The sequence below is a fragment of the Eschrichtius robustus genome, chromosome 15 (assembly GCF_028021215.1).
Source record: "Eschrichtius robustus isolate mEscRob2 chromosome 15, mEscRob2.pri, whole genome shotgun sequence".
Classification (NCBI taxonomy): Eukaryota; Metazoa; Chordata; class Mammalia; order Artiodactyla; family Eschrichtiidae; genus Eschrichtius; species Eschrichtius robustus.
Window position 1 is genome coordinate 81,947,319 of NC_090838.1, and position 21,014 is coordinate 81,968,332.

General features: G+C 41.1%; 1 protein-coding gene across 2 annotated transcripts in view; it reads left to right on the top strand.

The window, feature by feature from the left end:
- KDM3A (lysine demethylase 3A) overlaps positions 1–11,359 on the top strand; it is a 54,272-nt gene extending 42,913 nt beyond the window's left edge. For both annotated transcript variants that reach the window (XM_068564008.1, XM_068564009.1), the window contains exons 19-26: positions 1,082–1,253; positions 3,675–3,762; positions 4,760–4,890; positions 8,112–8,231; positions 8,312–8,451; positions 9,694–9,870; positions 9,953–10,087; positions 10,659–11,359. In XM_068564008.1, coding sequence (XP_068420109.1) covers positions 1,082–1,253; positions 3,675–3,762; positions 4,760–4,890; positions 8,112–8,231; positions 8,312–8,451; positions 9,694–9,870; positions 9,953–10,087; positions 10,659–10,739 — 1,044 coding nt within the window. In that variant the 3' untranslated portion in view covers positions 10,740–11,359. The remainder of the gene's footprint in view (positions 1–1,081; positions 1,254–3,674; positions 3,763–4,759; positions 4,891–8,111; positions 8,232–8,311; positions 8,452–9,693; positions 9,871–9,952; positions 10,088–10,658) is intronic.
- Positions 11,360–21,014: the final 9,655 nt, after the last annotated feature.

A 21,014-nucleotide genomic window follows, 5' to 3' on the forward strand; every position in this document is an offset into this window, starting at 1 on the left:
GTATTCTCTGATGAGGTTTTGATTGCTTCCAACCAGTCATCCTTGGATTTTTGATGAGAGCATTCTGGGCTCTTGGTGATTCTTGTGTGATAAACCTCAATAGGAGAAGTGGGAATATGACTAAGGCTGGTGGGGTTTGGGGGATTAGACAAAATAGGATAAAAATGAGGCATCCCTCTTCCATTAATTAGAACCTTGTGTGCTGAAGACAGTTTTAGGTGGCCCTGAGCCATGTGGTGTCAACCTGGAATTGGTGTGTAGTCTCCCAAGGGAAGGAGCCTGCTTTTTAAAGGGCAGTGATGTTCAGTCTTCAGGTTCGGTTGATAGTTCAGGAGATACATGGCTTTGTAGACCTGCTCCTCTGCTTTCTTGTTTTGGTTTATGTTTTCTGGATCTTTGTCTTCTCTTCTGGGCCACATGGAGTCCTCACTAGAGGAACACTTTGCTCTTGGACAAGGCCAGGACTTGGGGAATTGTCAAATAGAAAAATGTATGTATTTAACCAAAAAAAAAAAATTATTTTTTTCAGTCCTGTGTTCTAACAAGATTTGCTCACGATGACAATGACAGACCGAACACAGTCCACCAGCATGTTTTGTTTAGATTAGATAATGTTTTTTAAAAGCTGAACTTGTTGCCAATATTTCAGTCAGGCTCTTGCACATAAAGATCAGGATTTCGGGCTTGTCTTGGATAACCAAAAGACGTGGCAATCCAGGGCCCTGTTCCTGCCTGGTAACAACAGGCTTCCGGCCAGAGGCAGCATCCTCTGTGGACAGGGCACTCTCGCTGCCTTTGTCTCTGCTTCACATCCCCTGCCTAGCCCTGAGCCTTGGCATTGGTGTTCTGTGAGTAGTGGGATCTGGGTTGGGAGGTGTGATCCTTGCTCTTAGAAGCTCACTAGTGTAGTTTGAGGGGTGTGTGTAGCAGGTGACTCAGGGGGCTAAGCTGTCACTTTGGGATCTGAGACTGAGGACCAGCCACGGAGAAACACATCAGCAGCTGTTTGAGGAAGGGCTGCCTCGGGTGAAGGGACGGAGCTGGGGGAGTTCAAACTAAAGTCTTCGTTCTCGCCTCTTAGCCAGTGATGGTGTCCGGAGTGCATCATAAACTGAACACTGAACTTTGGAAACCGGAATCCTTCAGGAAAGAGTTTGGAAATCAGGAAGTTGACCTTGTTAATTGCAGAACCAATGAAATCATCACAGGAGCCACAGTAGGAGACTTCTGGGATGGATTTGAAGATGTTCCGAGTATGTATTAAAGACCTTTTAAGGGGGTTGAGGATGTGAAAGGAGGGGGCACGGGAGTAGCGGCAGCGACAGCATTTTCTATGACTCTGGAGTTTAAAATCAGTGTCTTATCTCCTCTTCCCCTTTCTTTTCACAAAGTTTATGCTTTTGAACTGAGGCAAATTCGCTTTGTAGCTCCTTCGAGAGTGAGGTTTTAGTCACCTCTTCTTCAGGTGGCTCCAGGTCTGTCCTGTGACAGAAATGTGCCCAAGGGGAGGGGAGCACAGAGCCAGGGCTTGTGACTCAAAGCTGGTGGTTTTATATCGCCTCTTTATTTTTTAAAAATTTTAATTATGTTTAACAAGATAAGTAGAACTGAACGCGCCAGAGAACGTGAATCCGTTTAACGCAGGTTATCCTGGTCACTGCCTGCTTCACCTGGGCGAGGGGCGATGGTGGTGGTAAGGAGGCGTGAGTGTCTGGTGCTGAGCTTGGGCCCTTTCCGTGGACCGGCCAGTCAGTAAACTGTTTCCGAGAACCGCTTCATCAGCACAGGCACCTGGCCTCATGCTGCCACCCCCACTGGAGGGCTTGGCCAGTTCATTCTTATTGGACTCAATAATTCAACTTTGCTCATTTATCATTCTCATTCTTTTACGACATAGTTTTACCTTGTAATCTCCTGCTTCCTTATTTCCCATTACCCACGTTTACAGGTTATGGCCCATACTTTCAACGAACTTTAGAACAAAGGTATAGCTAACTCTAAGTAGGGCATGATGGGGGTTTCCACACGTAGATGTTAGGATTGAGTTTCAGCCGTAAGATGTTTACGTGGGGATCAACGTCTGTGAAATGGAGGAGGAGGAAGCAGGACTGGGCTGGAGAAGGAGCTGGCTGTGGCGTAGGCTCAGCGGAGCCTCAGCCGGTCTGGCAGGGAGCTCTGGAGCAGGCATCGCCTCTCATTGTCTCAGATTGGGCTGAAGTGGGGAAAGTCGGGGCCTTTATCCCCTCACCTCCCTCGGTCTCCAGGTGCCGGTGCTCCAGGGAGGGTGTGACCTGGCAGGACGGCTCTCTGCAGCTGACGCAGACCCCGAAGCTGTGTCTGGGCAGCAGGTCCTTTGAAAGGGGATCGAGGGGCACACATACTACAGTGTGCTTTCCAGTTAGGTGTGGGTTCAAATCCTGACTCTTGATATGTACTTGCTGTGTACGTGAGCTTGGTAATTGCATTTTTCTGGGGCTCACACTTCCTCATGCCTGCAAATGGTTAAGGCAGCCCGGAGTCCACCGCAGCCTGCCTCTTGCATACTGATGATTCTGCTGCCCAGACCCCCAGTACCCCACCCACGCTGAGACGCCCCTGGTGTCCTGCACATACACTGTACCCGTATTTTCCTGTGTTTCTTGTCTCCTGGAGTGTGCACCTGTTCAAACTAGGTTATGGGACTCGGTTGACTATAGGACACTATACAGATGTTAGTCCTCATGAATATAAGGTTTGAAACTCGGTTCCAGTTTCAGTTCTGCTGTTTAATTTCAATAGCTGGACAGCCTCAGGCATCTGTCAGTTTCCTCATCCAAAAGTAGAAATATTAAATAGTGCCAAATCTCGCTGGGATGTCGGATTTAGTTGTAAGGACTAAATGGTTAAAACACTGAGCAGAGACTGGAACACAGCAAGAAGTGAAATAATAGTTACCATTGCTGTTAATCATAATCGTCAACATATTTTTTTCAATTAGAGCTCCTTGGTTCTTGGTTCCTTCACATTACCTGCAGTGGGTAGCTGCGCTATTACAAGAAAATAGTTCTGACTAAACCCTGTATGTGTCACCTAGAAGATGGGGAGGCGGGGGAAAGTGGGCCCTATTAGCCCTAGTTGTCCCCGGACAGAACATCAGGTAGCTTCAGTCTCTCTGAGCAAAGTAAGTCATTTCTATTTCATGCTGGCCTCAGAAAACTGGGTTTTCTAAAATCTGTGGCGCTTTGATTGTTAAATTGCTGTTTGTTAGTTGGGGAGCTGCTCAGTTCTTCTAGAACACTGTATAGGAGGAGATTGGATCTGTCAAAACACCGCCTGTGTGGAATAGAAAGAAGGGAGTGGCTGAAATCTCAAAGAAGGAGTAGCAGTTGAATAATCATTTAGAAAAGGCAGGGCTGTAACACAAACTAGTTGGTGATCTTCATTTTGCTACCCCTTGCTGCTTCCTGGGTATGAACGGATTTCTTGGCACTGTAGAAATAAAGTGATTGGCCATTTGCAGGAGGGGAATATTAAAGAAAAATAATATTTGTATACCAAATGTGTCAGGTTATGAAGATCTTGCAGAGATAAGTTTTATTTGCATTGTTAAGGCTTAAAGTGCTAATTTGCCATTGATTTTGGTCTGTTTCCGAGTTATGAATAGTGGCAATTCAGTAATTCTGGTTCCCTTGCAGACCGCTTGAAAAATGAAAAAGAGCCCATGGTGTTGAAACTTAAGGACTGGCCACCAGGAGAAGATTTTAGAGATATGATGCCCTCCAGGTACGATTATGGGGAGGGGGAGAGATGATCCTGTCCTTGACTTGGTAGGATGAATTTTTTTTGAGGTGGTGAGGTGAAGTTACTGACTTTTAAATCTGGCTCACTAGTGAAAACTCCACGCATTTCCACTGTAGTGCTCCGCCAGAGAAGAGGCCGGCTCAGACGTGCACGCACTGATTTGGAGGCAGGAGTGAGATCAGACATGCTGGGGTTGGGTATCATACAGTGATATCATTGCTTTAGACAAGACAGCGGAATTGCTAGATCCATTTTCCTGAATTGAGCTTGAACCTTGCAGAGAATCCTCAGAACTAATGAATAATATATCCCTTAGTGTCACTTCTTATCAGGAATTTGTTTTTCAGATCTTCTGTCTGCAGTATTCTAGATCATTTTGATATGTATGTGTGTTGTAGGAGAGAAAGAAGATGTCTTTGTTCATAAGCACTATAATTCTAATCTTAAATATTGGTTTTTTTAAATTTATTTTTTATTGAAGTATAGTTGAATTACAGTGTTGTGTTAATTACTGCCGTACAGCAAAGTGACTCAGTTATACATATCTATACACTCTTTTTTTATATTCTTTTCCATTATGGTTTATCACAGGATATTGAATATAGTTCCCTGTGCTATACAGTAGGACCTTGTTGTTTATCCATTCTATATATACCAGTTTGCATTTACTAATCCCAAACTACCACTCCTGCCCTTTCCCAACCCCCTCCCCCTTGGCAACCACCAGTCTATTCTCTATGAATTCAGAATCCCTGATTCTGTTTCTGTTTTATAGATAGGTTCATTTGTATCATATTTTAGAATCCACATATAAGTGATACCATATGCTAATCTTAAATGTTGTTAATGATAGCTATCTCCATCTTCACGAGCACAGATATTTTTGTTGTTCCTTTTGGTATAGAAGGAACAAATCAAATCCCACGATATAGTAGAAACATAAGCTTATTTTGCAAATTTCATGGTTCTCTTGTCCTAGGTTTGATGATCTGATGGCCAACATTCCACTGCCTGAGTACACAAGGAGAGATGGCAAACTGAACTTGGCCTCAAGGCTGCCAAACTACTTTGTTAGGCCAGATCTGGGTCCCAAGATGTATAATGCTTATGGTAAGGAAGAAATGGCTCACTTGAAAAAATTATTACAGAAGTAAGGCAAGTCAGAATGTTTGGAACATTGATTTTTGGGGAGGGAGAGATGGAAAACGTCTATGATCCTAACCCTTAACACAGCAGTAGTCTTCGTTTTTGCATATTTCCTTTCACTCCTTGGTCACGTGTATGATGTATATTTCCATTTCATAGTTGCAGTTGTAGGGCATAGGCCATTTAAAAAGTTTCTCCTACACCTAATATTATACAGTAAAATCTTTACATGTTGCTTAATGGTTTTTAGTGTGATCGTTTTTAACGGTTGCATGGTACATAATTGAATGGATGTAATTTTATTAATTGTTTTAATGTTGCCGGACGTTTAGGTCAGTCTGCTAGCATTCCAGCTGTTTCAGCAACTGCTACTCTTAAATTCAGTGTTCTGTGTTGGTGGGTAGTAGTTAGTTACTTAAGTTAGTACTGAAAACACCCTTAGAATTGTATTTCTCTGATTTATTTCCTTCCTCCCATAATGATCCCAACTCCAGTCTCTCAGACTTGAGGGTGGCAAGCCAGAGTCTTTGGCATCTTTGCCATGTTCTCCAGATGCTGTTGGGAGAGGGAGGAGCTTGGACCTCAGCCCCCGACTTCTTCTGTTCCGGTGGAGTTGGCCCAGGGAACCACCTGGAGTGAGGTCAGGGAACATTCCAAGAGGGGAGTTTACCTTGGGAAGTTCCCACAGTCTAGATGCCCAGGATGTTCCCTTCCCCCGAGCCCTTCAAAGAAGCTGGATGGCTGGGACTTCGGGGCATATTCTGTTCACAGTGAAGATTTGCAATGATTTTACGTAAATGGAAGCATTTTTCCACTAAAGCAAATGGTGTAATGTTGCATAGTGATTATCCATGCCTTATAGAAATTATGCAGCTTTATAGGGTTGAAGTGGTTATCTGAGAAGTTTTCAAAATAAATAGTCTGCTTGGTTTAAATGGCTTGACAGCAGCTCTTTTCCTCCTAGATACCAATAGATAGAGGGCAGTGTTATTCTCTACTAGCTTTTCCTATCAAAATTGTTCCCGTTCAGAGTAAGCAGTTAGGGGTTGAAAATAAAGAAAACGTGTTCATTTTCAAACCCCTCACACCTTATCATAAACGTCGTTAAAGAGCAGTCGTTTTTCAGAAGTTGGGTGACTGAGCTGTGACTCCTCCACAGACAACGTGGGGTGAAAGGCTCTTTGGAAAGACCACATAGTCACCCTCTCTCCAGCTCCAGCTCCAGCACCAGTTTTACACATGGGGACCAGGACTTCAGGACGATAGAGGGGACGGTGACCTGATCAGGATATCCAAGGGGCATCTAGTGGCAGGTCCGGGAGGAGGACTTAAGTCTCCTAATTTCTAGGCTTGACCCAGCCTCCAACCCCAGTACTCTGTCACCCAGCAGCCCCTACTGTGTCAGCTTGTGTTCTTTTCATAAAAGTCCATGGTGTGTTTTGTTTCAGGATTTTCTATTTTCTGGGAATCCTTTCCCTGGGACCGTTGTTTTTGGTTCCGTCTGAGTTCAGGCTCTCTCAGTTTAGAGACTGGTTTCATCAGTGTGCAGTCACCCGTAGCTGGGATTGGCTGGACTTTGGGCTGATGGCTGGGTAGGTGTCATTTCCTTCCTCTTTTGTGGAATACTTTTTATTCAGTTTGGCAACAGCCAAACGAGCAAGCAGCTTCTGACGAGGCTCTGAGACTTGCTCACCTTTCCTCACTCCTCCCAGCTCCATCTCCTTCCTTCTGCCCTCAGTGTTAACCAACATCCTGAAGTTTGTGTTTATCATTTCCTTACATTTATAGTTTTACCATATATGTTTGTGTTCCTGCAGAATATCCTTTAGTATTTAACCTGCTTTTGAGCTTTATATAAATGGAATCAGACTTCTGGATATTCCTCCGTGCTGTCGTGGATAACTGTTCATTTCATTCATTTGCCTTCTATCTTGTTAGTTGCTTTTTTCTCTTCTCAGATTTTACTTGTTCATTTTTTACTACAGAAAATTTTCCAAATGCACTGAAAACGTGAGAGTCCAGGACAGTGACTTCCCCTGTACTCATCCCCCAGTTACGACAGCTCTCAGGTTCTTTTCCATAATTGTTTCCTTATTTCCTCCCTTTATATTTTTCCTTTACTATTTTAAAGGAAATCTCATATATCCTATGATTTTTGTCCAATATCTGTTGCTTTACCTCCTCCTAGGGCTGATATTTCAGCAAACTGGAAAGAAAGGACAGTGCAGCTGAGCCCTAGGGCCACGGTCCGCGGTTGAAATGATAAGGTCCCCTCTCCTGTGTATAGCTGCTCCTAAACCACAGGCCCCCTGCAAGCCAGAGAGGAAGTTCCTTGGCCTCCGAACAAGACAGGGCTGCTTCAGGGCCTGGCAGGTTAGAAAACAGCCTCGGCTTGCCCACCCTGAGCTATGCTTGGCTCTGCTGCCCATTCAAGAAGCAGTGACCGCATGTCAGGATGTGCGTCCAAGGTAACCGCAGGGCTTGACGAGCCTCAGGGCGAATGCTGAACACATGCGCCTTCTCCTGGGGTAAGAGGTTAGAGTCTCGGGTTATGAGCACCAGCGTGGACCTCGTGCTCAGGCTCACCTCTGTCACAGCTGAGGGATCCAGGGAACATGTGGGCAACGTTCCTTCTTGCACTGAGTCCATAGTCATTTGAGGTCCCAGCTTTACGTGTTTCTGAGGGGGGTTTCTGTTAGACTCACGTCTTACCCCAGAGTCCTCCTAGTCTGTGTCAACCAAAGCTTGAGCTCACCTGCTTGAGCAAACATCCTTTTGGCAAATCCTAGCCTCAGTCGTCCACTGTACCGTTCCCGAGTCCTGCTTTCTAGTTTTGGCTTTCTTCTTTTCTTGCCAGCATACTGACTCATTAAAAAGATATTTTTAAAAATAATTTCATCAAGGATTTTTAGTTGTTCTCAGCAGGAGGAAACCTATTTTGCCTCTCACCAGAAACAAGTGCTCGTATTAGGAGTTGGGTTTTTATTCTTACAAATAAATATTTAATAAGAACTTTTTTCCCCAAAGTTGAAAGGATAAAATAACTTAATATTAAATATTGTTCCATTACTTTTACATGGTTAGAAAGGTAGCTTTTAAGTGTTGTGACCACGTATTCCAGGGAGTGGGAAAGACTGAGGGAGTTTTTGCTGTCTCAGTAAATTTAAGGCATTTTCTGTTTGCAGGATTAATTACTCCAGAAGATCGGAAATATGGAACAACAAATCTTCACTTAGATGTATCTGATGCAGCTAATGTCATGGTCTATGTGGGAATTCCCAAAGGACAGTGTGACCAAGAAGAAGGTAGGGTGCTGAGCATAAAAGTGGGGCTTATTCTCTGAGCTGGGACGTTGTGGTCTGATGTTTGCTTCCTCTTGCTCCAGAAGTCCTTAAAACCATCCAAGATGGAGATTCTGATGAACTCACGATAAAGCGATTTATTGAAGGAAAAGAGAAGCCAGGAGCCCTCTGGCACATATATGCTGCTAAGGACACAGAGAAGATACGAGAATTTCTTAAAAAGGTGTGCTCCTTACCCTATGGCATGTGAAGAGAGATATGCAGAATAGCAGTATTATACTACATGTCGAGACCTGACTGGGTTACTGGAGAATAATCACAGCTTCAAAAGTTAGATCTGTGCATCTCAGATTGGATAGGCTGAAGCTGGTTGCTAAGGAACAACGATTTCTAGATGATTAGGCTCACACCTCTGAAAAGAGGGAAACTTATCTTTTTTCTTATGTCTGTGTGTTACGTCATAGTGCATCTGGAGGTTTTTGTGCGCTGCCTTCAAGGTAGTTCCTCTGATCATCACGTAGTATCTATTTGTTTTTATTGCCTTAAAAATCTAAGCACTTCAGAAGTCCGTGTGTCATTTCTTTGCTCTTGATAGCTGTGTTGCAAGTGAGTTACTAAGGTCCCTGTTGGTTTTATCCACCCTTATTTAGTAGTAGGTAAGGAAGACTTCACACCCTACTGTGGCCATTAGCTTATGTGGGAAAGGGATACAGGGACTTTGAAGATTCCAGGTTTCCAGTAGTTAGCACGTTGTTCAGCAAGGGTTCTGTGTGGAAGTTCTAGGCAACTGGAAAGATGGGCATATTCAGTTTTTAACCTATTCGCCACTGAGGCTGCTAGTTGCAGCCCAGATATTTGTGGCTGGTATTCTTCAGTTGTTCATGGGGAGTGGTGCTGCCTGGTGCCAGGTTAGACCCTTAACCAGCATTTGCTTCAGTCAAGATGTTTCTAGCTAAGGATAATTTGACTCTTCCATAAAACCTGCTGGTCACCATGTTGTTCCTTTGATAGTGTCACCCTGAGTCTGTGCTGCCAGATACTGGGTCTAGAATAAACAAGTTTAACCTACAGCCAACTTTGGGACTGTTTCATAACTCAAATTGTTAAGTGAATACAGCTTTTTAAGGACTGCAGTGTAGCAAGTCTATTTCTAAGGAGCTTAAGTCTACTTACATTCAAAAGCCTAGGCCAAAATACTGTCCTAACACAGTGTTTACAAAAATATGCAGACTGCCAGTCACGGTTTATAGGAAATGACAGAAGGGAACCCTCATTTTCTTTCAGGCTCCTCTTGGTTCACTCAGTTAATGTCTTTGAGTGCTGTTTTCTCTTTCTGCCAACAGGGACACATGTTACAGAAGGCCTGACATTCACTGGCTGACTGCCCACACTGTCCAGGGGGCAAAATGCCCTCATGGAGACCCAGCATGTTACTCAGTTTCATAATACTTGGAATGTATTCTAGGTATCAGAAGAGCAAGGTCAAGAAAACCCCGCAGACCACGATCCCATTCACGATCAGAGCTGGTATTTAGACCGATCACTAAGAAAGCGTCTTCATCAAGAGTATGGAGTTCAAGGCTGGGCTATCGTGCAGTTTCTTGGAGATGTGGTATTTATCCCAGCAGGAGCTCCACATCAGGCAAGAACCATTACTTTATTCTTTATTCTCCTTACACTACAAACTTTGGCATGTGTGACTGATGTGGCTTGTTGTTTTCCAGGTTCATAACTTATATAGCTGTATCAAAGTGGCTGAAGATTTTGTTTCTCCAGAACATGTTAAACACTGCTTCTGGCTTACTCAGGAATTCCGCTATCTGTCACAGACTCATACAAATCATGAAGATAAATTACAGGTAAAAATGGCTGTGATTCCTGGCATTCTCTGACTCTGGCTTCATAGCCCATTACTGACCTTATAAAAATAATCAGCAAACTTGGCCATACCACACTTGGTACAGTGAGTTGATGAACTGGCTTTATGTCTAGTTCTGCTGCCTACTTAGGCAAAGGAGGAATAAACATGGAGGAAATCTCATTTTGGTTTAGAGGCTTTCAGTAGTGAATCATCTAACATATGATTCCATGTTTGGAAAACTAGGGAAATAGATAAACTGAAAAATAGAGCTGTACCTTGGGGCTTGCTTGTGTCTGCACTCACCGGGGGCAGGGCCACGTAGGATCAAAGCCTCTGGAAGGGGGAAAATGAGCGTTTAAGTTCTTCAAAGGAGGCATGGGTTTAAAATGTGTATAAAATAACAGCCTAAAGGAGCCCAGGGGCCTTTCAAGTATTATTAACATTTCATATTGAATTTTGAGTTTTGAATTTCAAGAGCGTGGTATAAAATTGGTAGGGGGAAGGTTTATTCTTACTGACAGATTTTAGATTTCATGGTAAGCTGACCATATTTTCTCTCGTTTTTTCAGGTGAAGAATGTTATCTACCATGCAGTGAAAGATGCGGTTGCTATGCTGAAAGCCAGTGAATCCAGTTTTGGCAAACCCTGAGGGTCCCAGAGGCGCCTTACCCCCCGCACATTGGAAGTGAAGTACTGGCAGCTGTTCAAACTCTTCAGGCAGGAATCCTGTGGACTTTGAGACTCATGTTACCTCATCTTCTTTTTTAAACTGTACCCACCTGGTAAGGGTACTCTGTCTAATGTATATTTTTAGTGTTTACAGACACTAAATGTGTATATGTAGTAACTATTTACAGAACATGCATCCTTAAACTGTGACTTCTCACCTAGTGCAGAGCTTCTACCCAGCTGTAAAAACAGAACCCCTTATCAGCTCTGGAACAAGACCTGCAGTTATTCCCCAGCTGTGTGGTTGGACAGCTTAGTCAAATGGGTTCTAACTCTTAGGAATCACCGCGCAGTTTATTTGGGTTGTGTTTTGTTGTGTCTGAGTACCCTCTCCCCGACCCCTTAGGGTTCAGAAGAGCAGTGGAGGAAGCGACCACCGACATTTGGACGTTGTATTGCCTTAGGACTGGCATTATATAGCAGAGGTCAACTACTGCACCATTCTTGGGGTTAACCATCTTTAGTTAAACGGAGTTTTAATTTAAATGAAGCTTTGCTAATTTTAAGTGTTAAGCATTTTGCATTAAAGTATTCATACAATGTTCTGACTCAGTTTATTGGCATCATTCTCTGGTTGCAGAGTCAACACGCACTTCATCAGTGTTACAGGTGTAAGAGTTTGCGCCAGGAACTCATCTTAAAAGCACAGAAATTTGATGCTGTAGTGACTTCTGAGTGGTTATTACAATGCTAACATGGAAACAGGTTTCTCCCCAGCCAAGCTGAAACTCCTGTCACACTTTTGTAAAGAAACACCACTGATTAACTACCTTTCGAAGTGACAATTAACCAAAAAACCAAATAGTGACGGGTTAAATGGTTCTCAAAAGGTAAGAGATCAAAATTCTTTGTCTCTCTTCTGACCCTTTATAGTTTAAGAGTTTACAAAGGAAAATGAAATTATTAGAAGTTTTAGAACAGTAGTAACTAAAATAATCATCTCTATGAAGGAATAAAATAAAGAAGCCACTTTTCTATAGCTCATTGATTCTCCTAGACAGCTGTAGCTGTACTAAAAGGAATTAAATTGAAATCAAGTAGCGTAGACAAGGCCTAGAGCCTGGATTTTTACCTGTGAGCTCAGAGTAGGAGATCAAAGACCCCCGCCTAACGTCAGCCCACTTCAAACCAAAATCTTTAATGGATGAACTTTCAAAAACAAAGTTTTCTGAAAAGAGTAAGTAGAAATATCTACCTATCTTAGTGGGAAATGTCTTCCCTGGGAATTTCTTACCAGAAGCTTCTTTTATACAGTTTTGGATCTAGAATTGGCACTGTTGATTAGAAATCTCCAATAGGCAAAAGAAGAGGAAAACTTGGATTCTCTATAGAGGAAATCACCTTCAAGCCAGGCCTCAAAGGAGTCCCACAGATGATAGTTCCAAGGACTGTTATTCACAATCAAATGCATTGTATCCACAAATATGAAAATTGAAAGCTACCATGAGCAAGAGTCAATGCAAACCTGAGACTGCCATGTTTATTAAACGTGCAAAGTTTGTAGGTTCTGGAATGATCCAGCACTTATTTTATATTCTGAAATGTTTAGTATGTTTGTTTGAAGAAATGAGAGTATAGGAATATGATGAAAGAATGAGATTGCCAGAAATGACCAGATTTGGAAAGAAGCTGAATAGAACTTACAGAAATGAGACATGATGGTTAAAATTAGAAATTCAGCACATGAGTTAAGTGGCAGAAAAAAGTTCTTTTACAAACTGAAAGATTGGTAAAAATAACACAAGACAGCATTGAGTAACAGGAAACTGTAAAGAAGTGTTAACTTGTAAGGTGGACACAAAAGTATAGGTTTGACGATCAGTGACAGAGAATTAAGAGACTGGTGAGGGAGGGTGACATTCTGAGACTGAAATTTTTCCAGTATTGACGTGTCAGATTGAAGAAGCCTAACTAAATCAAGCAAGATAAATAAAATATCCACACCTGTGGGTAGTAAGTAACAGTAATAAGTTAAAAGAATACCCAAAACAAATAGGTTCTTAAAAGTACCCACAATGGGGAAAAACATGATCTTCAAAGAGGTGACAGACTTAACAGTTGACTTCTTAACAACAACAGGGGGAGTCAAGAAAGTAGATGCCACTCTTACTGTGCCAGATAACATGTCTGAAAATAAGTCTAGACACAGCAAAATTATTTTCCCTGTTCTTACTGACATTTTCAGATAAAAGCCAGAGTTTCTCTTCAGGCCCTTGCTGAAGGAACTTTTAAGAATATCCTTAGGATTAAAAAAAATAATAAGAAAAAGAAAAAAAGAATATCCTTAGGAAAAAAAAGTAACCCACATCATGATGCAAGAAAAAAACGGTGTACAAGGGAAACTGTAAATTCATGGATAATCTTAAGCAACAGTGGAACAATATTTTTAGAAGTCTGGATAAAGTTCCTCTAAAAGTTAAACATAGAATTAATGCATGATCCAGCAATTCCACTCCTATGTTTATACTCAAAAGAATTGAAAGCAAGGATTCAAGCAGGTACTTGTAGACTCATGTTCATAGCAGCGTTATTCACAAGAGCCAAGAAGTGGAAACAACCCAATAGATGAACAGGTAAACAATGTGGCAAATCTATACAGTGGAATATTTTCCAGTCTTAAAAAGGAAAGAAATTCTGACACAGGCTACAACATGGATGAGTCTTGAAAATACACTGAGTGAAATATGGCAGACACACAAAAGGACAGATATTGTATGATTCCACTTATACGAGGGACAGTCATGTTCCTAGAGTAGAGACAGGAAGTAGAATGATGGTTACTGGGGCTGAGAGGAAGGAACTGGAAGTTACTGTTTAACGGTTACAGACTTTCTGTTTGGGATGATGAAAAAATTCTGGAGATAGATGGTGGTGATGGTTGTACAACATTGTAAATATCCTTACTGCCACTGAATTGTACACTTAAAAATGATTAAAATGGTCAATTTTGTGTTATGTATATCTTAACCAAAATAAAAATTAACTCCAAGTAGGAAAAGCTTTTGGAGTTGAATGAGAAAATGACATTCTTATTTTTTTAATTGAGTAAAAAGGTAGGAAAGAAGGAACAAATGGGACTTTTCTAAATGCAAGTTTCCCCCGCTATTCGAAAGTATTGAAAGTAGCGGTTTCCTCTGAAACCTTTTGCAAGCGTAGAAGCAGGTACCTTAGGACACATCTTGCTAATGGATGCACAAAATAAATAGACATAAAGCACAGACGCTCACAGACACAGCTCAAAGCCATGGCGCCTTGATGCTGAGATGCTGAGTGTAGTTTCCTGGGAAGGAGCTTGGCGGGGCCGCTTTCACTGCTCAGGATGCACACTGCCTCTGCAACACCTCTCTGCAAAACAAACGCTGAATGCTGTTTTCGCATCTTGCCTTTTTTTTTGTTAAAAGCAAATATCCTCTTCAGATTTCTTTCAGTTAGCAAAAACAGGTACTAATGTTAGGTATTTCATAAAAGTGAAGTAGTGTAAAGTGAACTTTCAACAAGTGGACGATACTTGTGCTCCAGTTGCAAGATAAAGATGGTCTGACTGGATTAAGTAAAAGACTTGACTATATACTACTTACAAAAGATACAGTTTGTAGGTTAAAAGTAAAAGCACGGAAAAAGTTATATCATGCAAACACTAATTGTATGAAAGCAAATATGGCTATATTAATACCAAAGTGATTTTAAGATAGGGTTTTACCAGAGAGAAGTTGTTTTCACAATCATGAAAGGATTAATTCAGCAGGAAGATACAATAATCCTTAGTAAGTACGAACCTAATAACAACTGCAAAGTAATATGAAGCAAAATTTGACAAAATTAAAGGAGAAAACAAGTTCACAATTACAGTTGAAGATTCTCACCCACCTCTTTCTGTAATTGATACAATAAACATATAAAACCAATACAAATATAAAATATTTGAACCTATCAAACAAATTGACACTTATTAGAACACTAAAGCCAGTGGCTGCAAAGTACACATTCATTTCAAGCGCACATTGCTTATTCAAGAACAACCGTACACTACCCAAAAACAAAAATAACTACAAAATTCTCAAATGTCGAGAAATTAAGCAACATACTTCTAAGTAACCCATTGATCAAGAAGAAATCAGAATGGAAATGAGATACTTGGAACGGAATAATAAAAATACAACCATTCAAAAGTTGTGGAATTCAGTTTACAACAGTGCTTAGATGGGAATTTATAGCTTTAAATGTATGTGTATGGGACTTCCCTGGTGGTCCAGTGGCTAAGACTCTGTGCTCCCAATGCAGGGGGCCTGGGTTCAATCCCTGGTCAGGGAACTAGATCCCACGTGCCTTAACAGAGTTCACGTGCCGCAACTATAAAGATCCTGCATGCCGCAACGAAGATCCTGCCAGCCACAACTAAGACCTGGCACAGCCAAATAAATAAATAAATAATTTTTAAAAATGTATGTGAAGTAATGTTTCTTTCTAGAATGTTTAGTAGAAGCACTTCATCAGTGAAAACATGCAGTAGGATTTTTAACAGAGGATTCAGTTTTTTTCAACAGATCTAAGACTATTCAGATTTTCCTTTTTTATTTTTTATTGTATGTTTTGTTAGCTATGGCCTTGTCATATATGACACCATATATATTCAGGTGTGTTCCCTCTATATTCACTTTGTTGAGAGTTTTTATTAGAAATGGATGTTGATAGCTCCCTGTCAGCCATATGATCCTGAGGGTAAACAACCAATACGCTTCAGTGTACTGTGTTGCTTGCATTTTGTACAGATTGTGGTTTGTGTTTTCACATCCTGTACTGTCTGCAAAATGCCCATCTGCATCTGCTGCTTCTAGTAGGAAGAAGAGGAAGGCAATTACTCTTGAGATAAAACTCAAGGTAATTGCCCAGCACGAAGGTGGCAAGCCAGTAATGATCATCACACATGAGTTAGGAATTTTCCATTGATGATAACCATCTTAAAGGATAAGAAGTGAATCAATGATGCAGTGAAACAGCATCAATTAGATACACCATCATCACGAAGAAAAGAGCTGGGCTAATTGATGATATTGAAAAATTACTTGTCACATAGAAGACCAGATACAGAAACATACACCACTTAGCTGACTGATGACCCAGGCTAAGGCAAGAAGTCTTTTCGATTCACTCTTTATACACAAGTGTTTATAGCAAGTCATGGGAGGTTTCAATGCTTCAAAAGCATCATAATTTTCATAATGTGAAATTCAACAGTGAGGCAGCAAGTGCCGACGCTAAAGGTGTTGAAGCTTTTAAGGAAGAGCTATATAGGATGATTGTGGATTAGAAATATTTGCCAGAACAAAAAGTTAATATTGATGAAACAAGCTTGTTCTAGAACTGTATGCCAGAACATACATACATTCATGAAGAGTCCAAGACAATGTCAGGCATTCAGAGACCATTTTAACACTGCTTTTGGGTGGAAATGTTGCAGGGTTCAAATTAAAGCCTTTCCTAATGTACCAATTAGAGAATCCTAGAGCATTCAAGAATGGGAGCAAGCATACACTTCCCATTTGTTATTACCATAAGAAGAAAGCCTGGAAACAGTAGCATTGTTTGGAGACTTTTAACTGTCACAGGCAAGAGAATATTGTAGGCAAAACAACATCCCATTCCAGCTGATCTTGGACAAAGCTCCAGGGCATCCACAGCATGTCTGTGACATGCATCCTGATGTAAAGGTTGTGTATTCGCTTCCAAACACAACCATGCTCTAAATGTGAACCATCACTGCAGCATGGGAAGAAGTCACACAGCAATGCATGAATGGCATTTGGAAGAAAGTTCTGAAGACCTATATGGACTCACTGAAAGGCTTTTAACAAAGATTCTACTGTTGCCGAAATAGTAAAGGAACAGGATGCTAGTGCTTGGGAAGCAGCTTGAATTGGACGTTGATAAAGAGGATATTCATGAGCTTCTTGGCATCGAGGCTGAAGAGCCTTCCAATGAAGAGCTGATTGAACTGGAGGAAGAAAGAAGTAAAGAAGTTGAGGCAGAGGAAGAAGAAGTTATACCCGAGGCACCAAGAAAGTTCACAGCAAAGAAAATGGCAGAGGCGTTTGCTGCTATCACCAGTGGTGTACGGAAGTTAGAAGACATGGATGTTAACTACAAGAGATTGGCAAGACCTGGCAGGCAGATACAGGAAGCTCTTGCTTACCATAGAGAAGAAAAACTGTGCACTCAAAACTGGTTATCTTCCTGAAGAACAAACACTACGCCTGCTAAACCAAGTGTCAGTGCCCCAGGTCTTTCTACCGGCTATTCTCAAGCCTCATCAGAAGAGAGACTGACGACCCTGTGGCTGTAGCATCCCCATCATCCACCAGTTAATTGTAGTTCGGTCCTTCAAAATTCTTCAAATCCAGTGTGCTTTCAGCTGGGTACACTAATGGTGAGTACCCATACAGCCATTCTGTTTTTCACTTTCAAGCACAGTATTCAATAAATTACATGAGATATTCAACACTTTCTTATAAAATAGGCTTGTGTTAGATGATTTTGCCCAACTATGGGCTAATGTAAGTGTTCTGAGCACATTTAAGGTAGGCTAGGCTAAACTAGTAGGTTAAGTGTATTAAATAAAAAATTTTTTTAACATCTTTATTGGAGTATAGTTGCTTTACAATGGTGTGTTGGTTTCTGCTTTATAACAAAGTGAGTCAGCTATACATATACGTATGTCCCCATATCTCCTCCCTCTTGTGTCTCCCTCCCACCGTCCCTATACCACCCCTCTAGGTGGTCACAAAGCACCAAGCTGATCTCCCTGTGCTATGTGGCTGCTTCCCACTAGCTACCTATTTTGGTAGTATATATAAGTCCATGCCACTCTCACTTCGTCCCAGCTTACCCTTCCCCCTCCCTGTGTCCTCAAATCCATTCTCTACATCTGCGTCTTTATTCCTGTCCTGCCCCTAGGTTCTTCAGAACCATTTTTTTTCTTTAGAGTCCACATATATGTGTTACCATATGGTATTTGTTTTTCTCTGACTTACTTCACTCTGTATGACACAGTCTAGGTCCATCCACCTCACTACAAATAACTCAATTTCGTTTCTTTTTATGGCTACTATTCCATTGTATATATGTGCCACATCTTCTTTATCCATTCATCTGTCAATGGACACTTAGTTTGCTTCCATGTCCTGGCTATTGTAAATAGAGCTGCAGTGAACATTGTGGTACATGACTCTTTTTGAATTACGGTTTTCTCAGGGTATATGCCCAGTAGTGGGATTGCTGGGTTGTATGGTAGTTCTAGTTTCAGTTTTTTAAGGAACCTCCATACTGTTCTCCATAGTGGCTGTATCAATTTACATTCTCACCAACAGTGCAAGAGGGTTCCCTTTTCTCCACACCCTCTCCAGCATTTATTGTTTGTAGATTTTTTGATGATGGCCATTCTGACTGGTGTGAGGTGATACCTCATTGTAGTTTTGATTTGCATTTCTCTAATGATTAGTGATGTTGAGCATCCTTTCATGTGTTTGTTGGCCATCTGTATGTCTTCTTTGGAGAAATGTCTATTTAGGTCTTCTGTCCATTTTTTGATTGGGTTGCTTTTTTGATTTTGAGCTGCATGAGCTGTTTGTGTATTTTGGAGATTAATCCCTTGTCAGTTTCTTCGTTTGCAAATATTTTCTCCCATTCTGAGGGTTGTCTTTTCGTCTTGTTTATGGTTTCCTTTGCTGTGTAAAAGCTTTTAAGTTTAATTCGGTCCCATTTGTTTATTGTTTTTTCATTACTCTAGGAGGTGGGTCAAAAAAGATCTTGCTGCGACTTATGTCAGAGTGTTCTGCCTATGTTTTCTCTAGTTGCAGTGAGTGGGGGCTACTCTTTGTTGTGGTGCTCGTGCTTCTCATTGTGGTGGCTTCTCTTGTTGCAGAGCACAGGCTCTAGGCATGTGGGCTCCAGTAGTTGCGGCTCACGGGCTCTAGAGCGCAGGCTCAGTAGTTGTGGCGCTCAGGCTTAGTTGCTCCATGGCATCTGGGATAGTTTTGCTGTATGTAGAATTCTTCATTGAAAGTTTTTTCTTTCAGCACCTTAAATACGTCACCCCACTGCCTCTGGCTTCTATGGTTTCCGATGAGAAATTAGATGTTAATCTTATTGAGGATCCCTTGTACATGAGGAGTTGCTTCTCTTTTGCTGCTTTCAAGAGTCCGTCTCTTTTCAACAATTGGACTATAATGTGTCTTAGCGTGGATTGCTTTGATTTTTATCTTGCTTGGAATTTGTTGAGCTATTTGCATGTATAGGTTAGTATCTTTCAGATAGGGGAGGTTTTCAGTCATTATTTCTTCAAATATTCTTTTTGCTCCTTTTTCTCTCTCTCTTATCCTTCTGGTCCTCCCATAATGCACATGTTGGTGAGCTTGATGGTCTCCCACAAGTCCCTTGGGCAGTGTTCATTTTTCTTTCTGCTTCTCAGACTGGATCATTTCAGTTGTTCTATCTTCAGGTTTACCTATTTTTTTCTTCTTCCTCCTCAAATATGCTGTTGAACCCCTTTAGTGTATTTTTTTTTCATTTCAGTTATTGTACTCTCCAGCTCCAGAATTTCTATGTGGTTCCTTTTTATTATTTCTCTTTATTGATATTCTCATTTTGTTCATATATTATTTTCCTGGTTTTCTTTACCTCTTAAGCATATCTGAGACAGCTGGCTTAAAGTCTTTGTCTAGCAAGTGTGGTATCTGGGCTTCCTCAGGGATGGTTTCTGTAAATTTAATTTTTTTCCTTTGAATGGGCTGTACTTTCCGTTTTCTTTGTATGCTTTGTGATTTTGTTGTTGTTGAAAACTGGACATTCCAATATTCCAGAATAATTCTGGAAATCAGAATCTCCCCCTTCCCAGGGATTTTTCTGTTCTGAATTATTGAAGGCTTAGCTGTGTTCAACCAGTGTTTTGACAGAGATTTCCTTGAATTTCAGAACCTTAAAAAACAAACAAAAACACCTCTCCCAATCTTCTATGGATTGGCTCTGTGCTGGGACACTCTTAACACTTAGCCAGACCACTTATGATTCTGCCTCAGCCTTCAGTTTCTGAATGCACCAAGCCTATAGGTCAAGCAGTGGTGAAAACTGGGGTCTTCTCAGGTCTTTTCTGAGCATAATTCCTGTCCTGCTTTTCTAAATTCCCCAGTATACACAATTGCTTTTGAATGCACTAATAATATCCCAAAGAAATCCTTTCCCTGGCTTTTCCTCCCAGGTTTTGAGCAGTCTCTTGTAATCTTTTGCCTCAGGTGGCTCTGCACATTAAAAAAAAAAAAAAAAAAAAAAAAATCCTTAACATGTTTTCAAGCAAAACTTGCTGCTTTTCCACCCTGAATAAATTCCAAGATAGGCAAACCAGAGATGAGCACCTTCTGTTAGTCTTTCAGGATGGCCCTTAGATTGGGGCAAACATGACAATTTAGGAATAAGGTCTTCTCTCTTTCCCTGGGACTAGGGACCAGGGTCTCACATTTGAGAATGTGGGCTGCTGTCTTCAAGACCGCTGCAAGCTGGGAGAGAGGTTTGTCCAGGGCAAGTAAAAATGCCACAAAGCTTTCTTTCTGTTTTTAAGTTTCTTTTTTCTTAATACAGCATCTTCTTGGTTGCTGTAAACCTTTGTTTTCCAGAGTTCTGACAAAGTTGGTTCTGACAGTTTCTGGTACTTTTTTCAATGTTTCTTTGGAAGGATGGGTGTTTGGAGCTGTCTACTCCTCCATTTTGCTGACAACTCTATAAATATATTATAAAACTATAATTAGTAACTGACTGTACTGCTGAACTGAATGAATAAACATTTTCAGAACTCTAATGAAAAACTGATGAACTCATAGAAGTGCTAACAAAAGATCAAGATGAAAAAAAAATTAATTACATGGGACTGAGTGAACTGATGAGGATGATTATAATTTTTGTGACTTTGTTTGAATTAAAAAAAAAAATCCCACAAGGACTCAGAGGCAAAGAATATACAAATCAATTTTCACTGCAAAGTAAAGGAGCTGTTACAGTGGAGGATTACTGGACTGAATGTCACTATTATGACAAGGTATGAGTGTGTTTCATGTTTGGTAATTGCAATCATTGTTGCTTTTGTTGTGGTCATCCATTTACAATGATTGGTGTCAGTCTATTTATATCTTGTAAAAATAAAATACAGTGT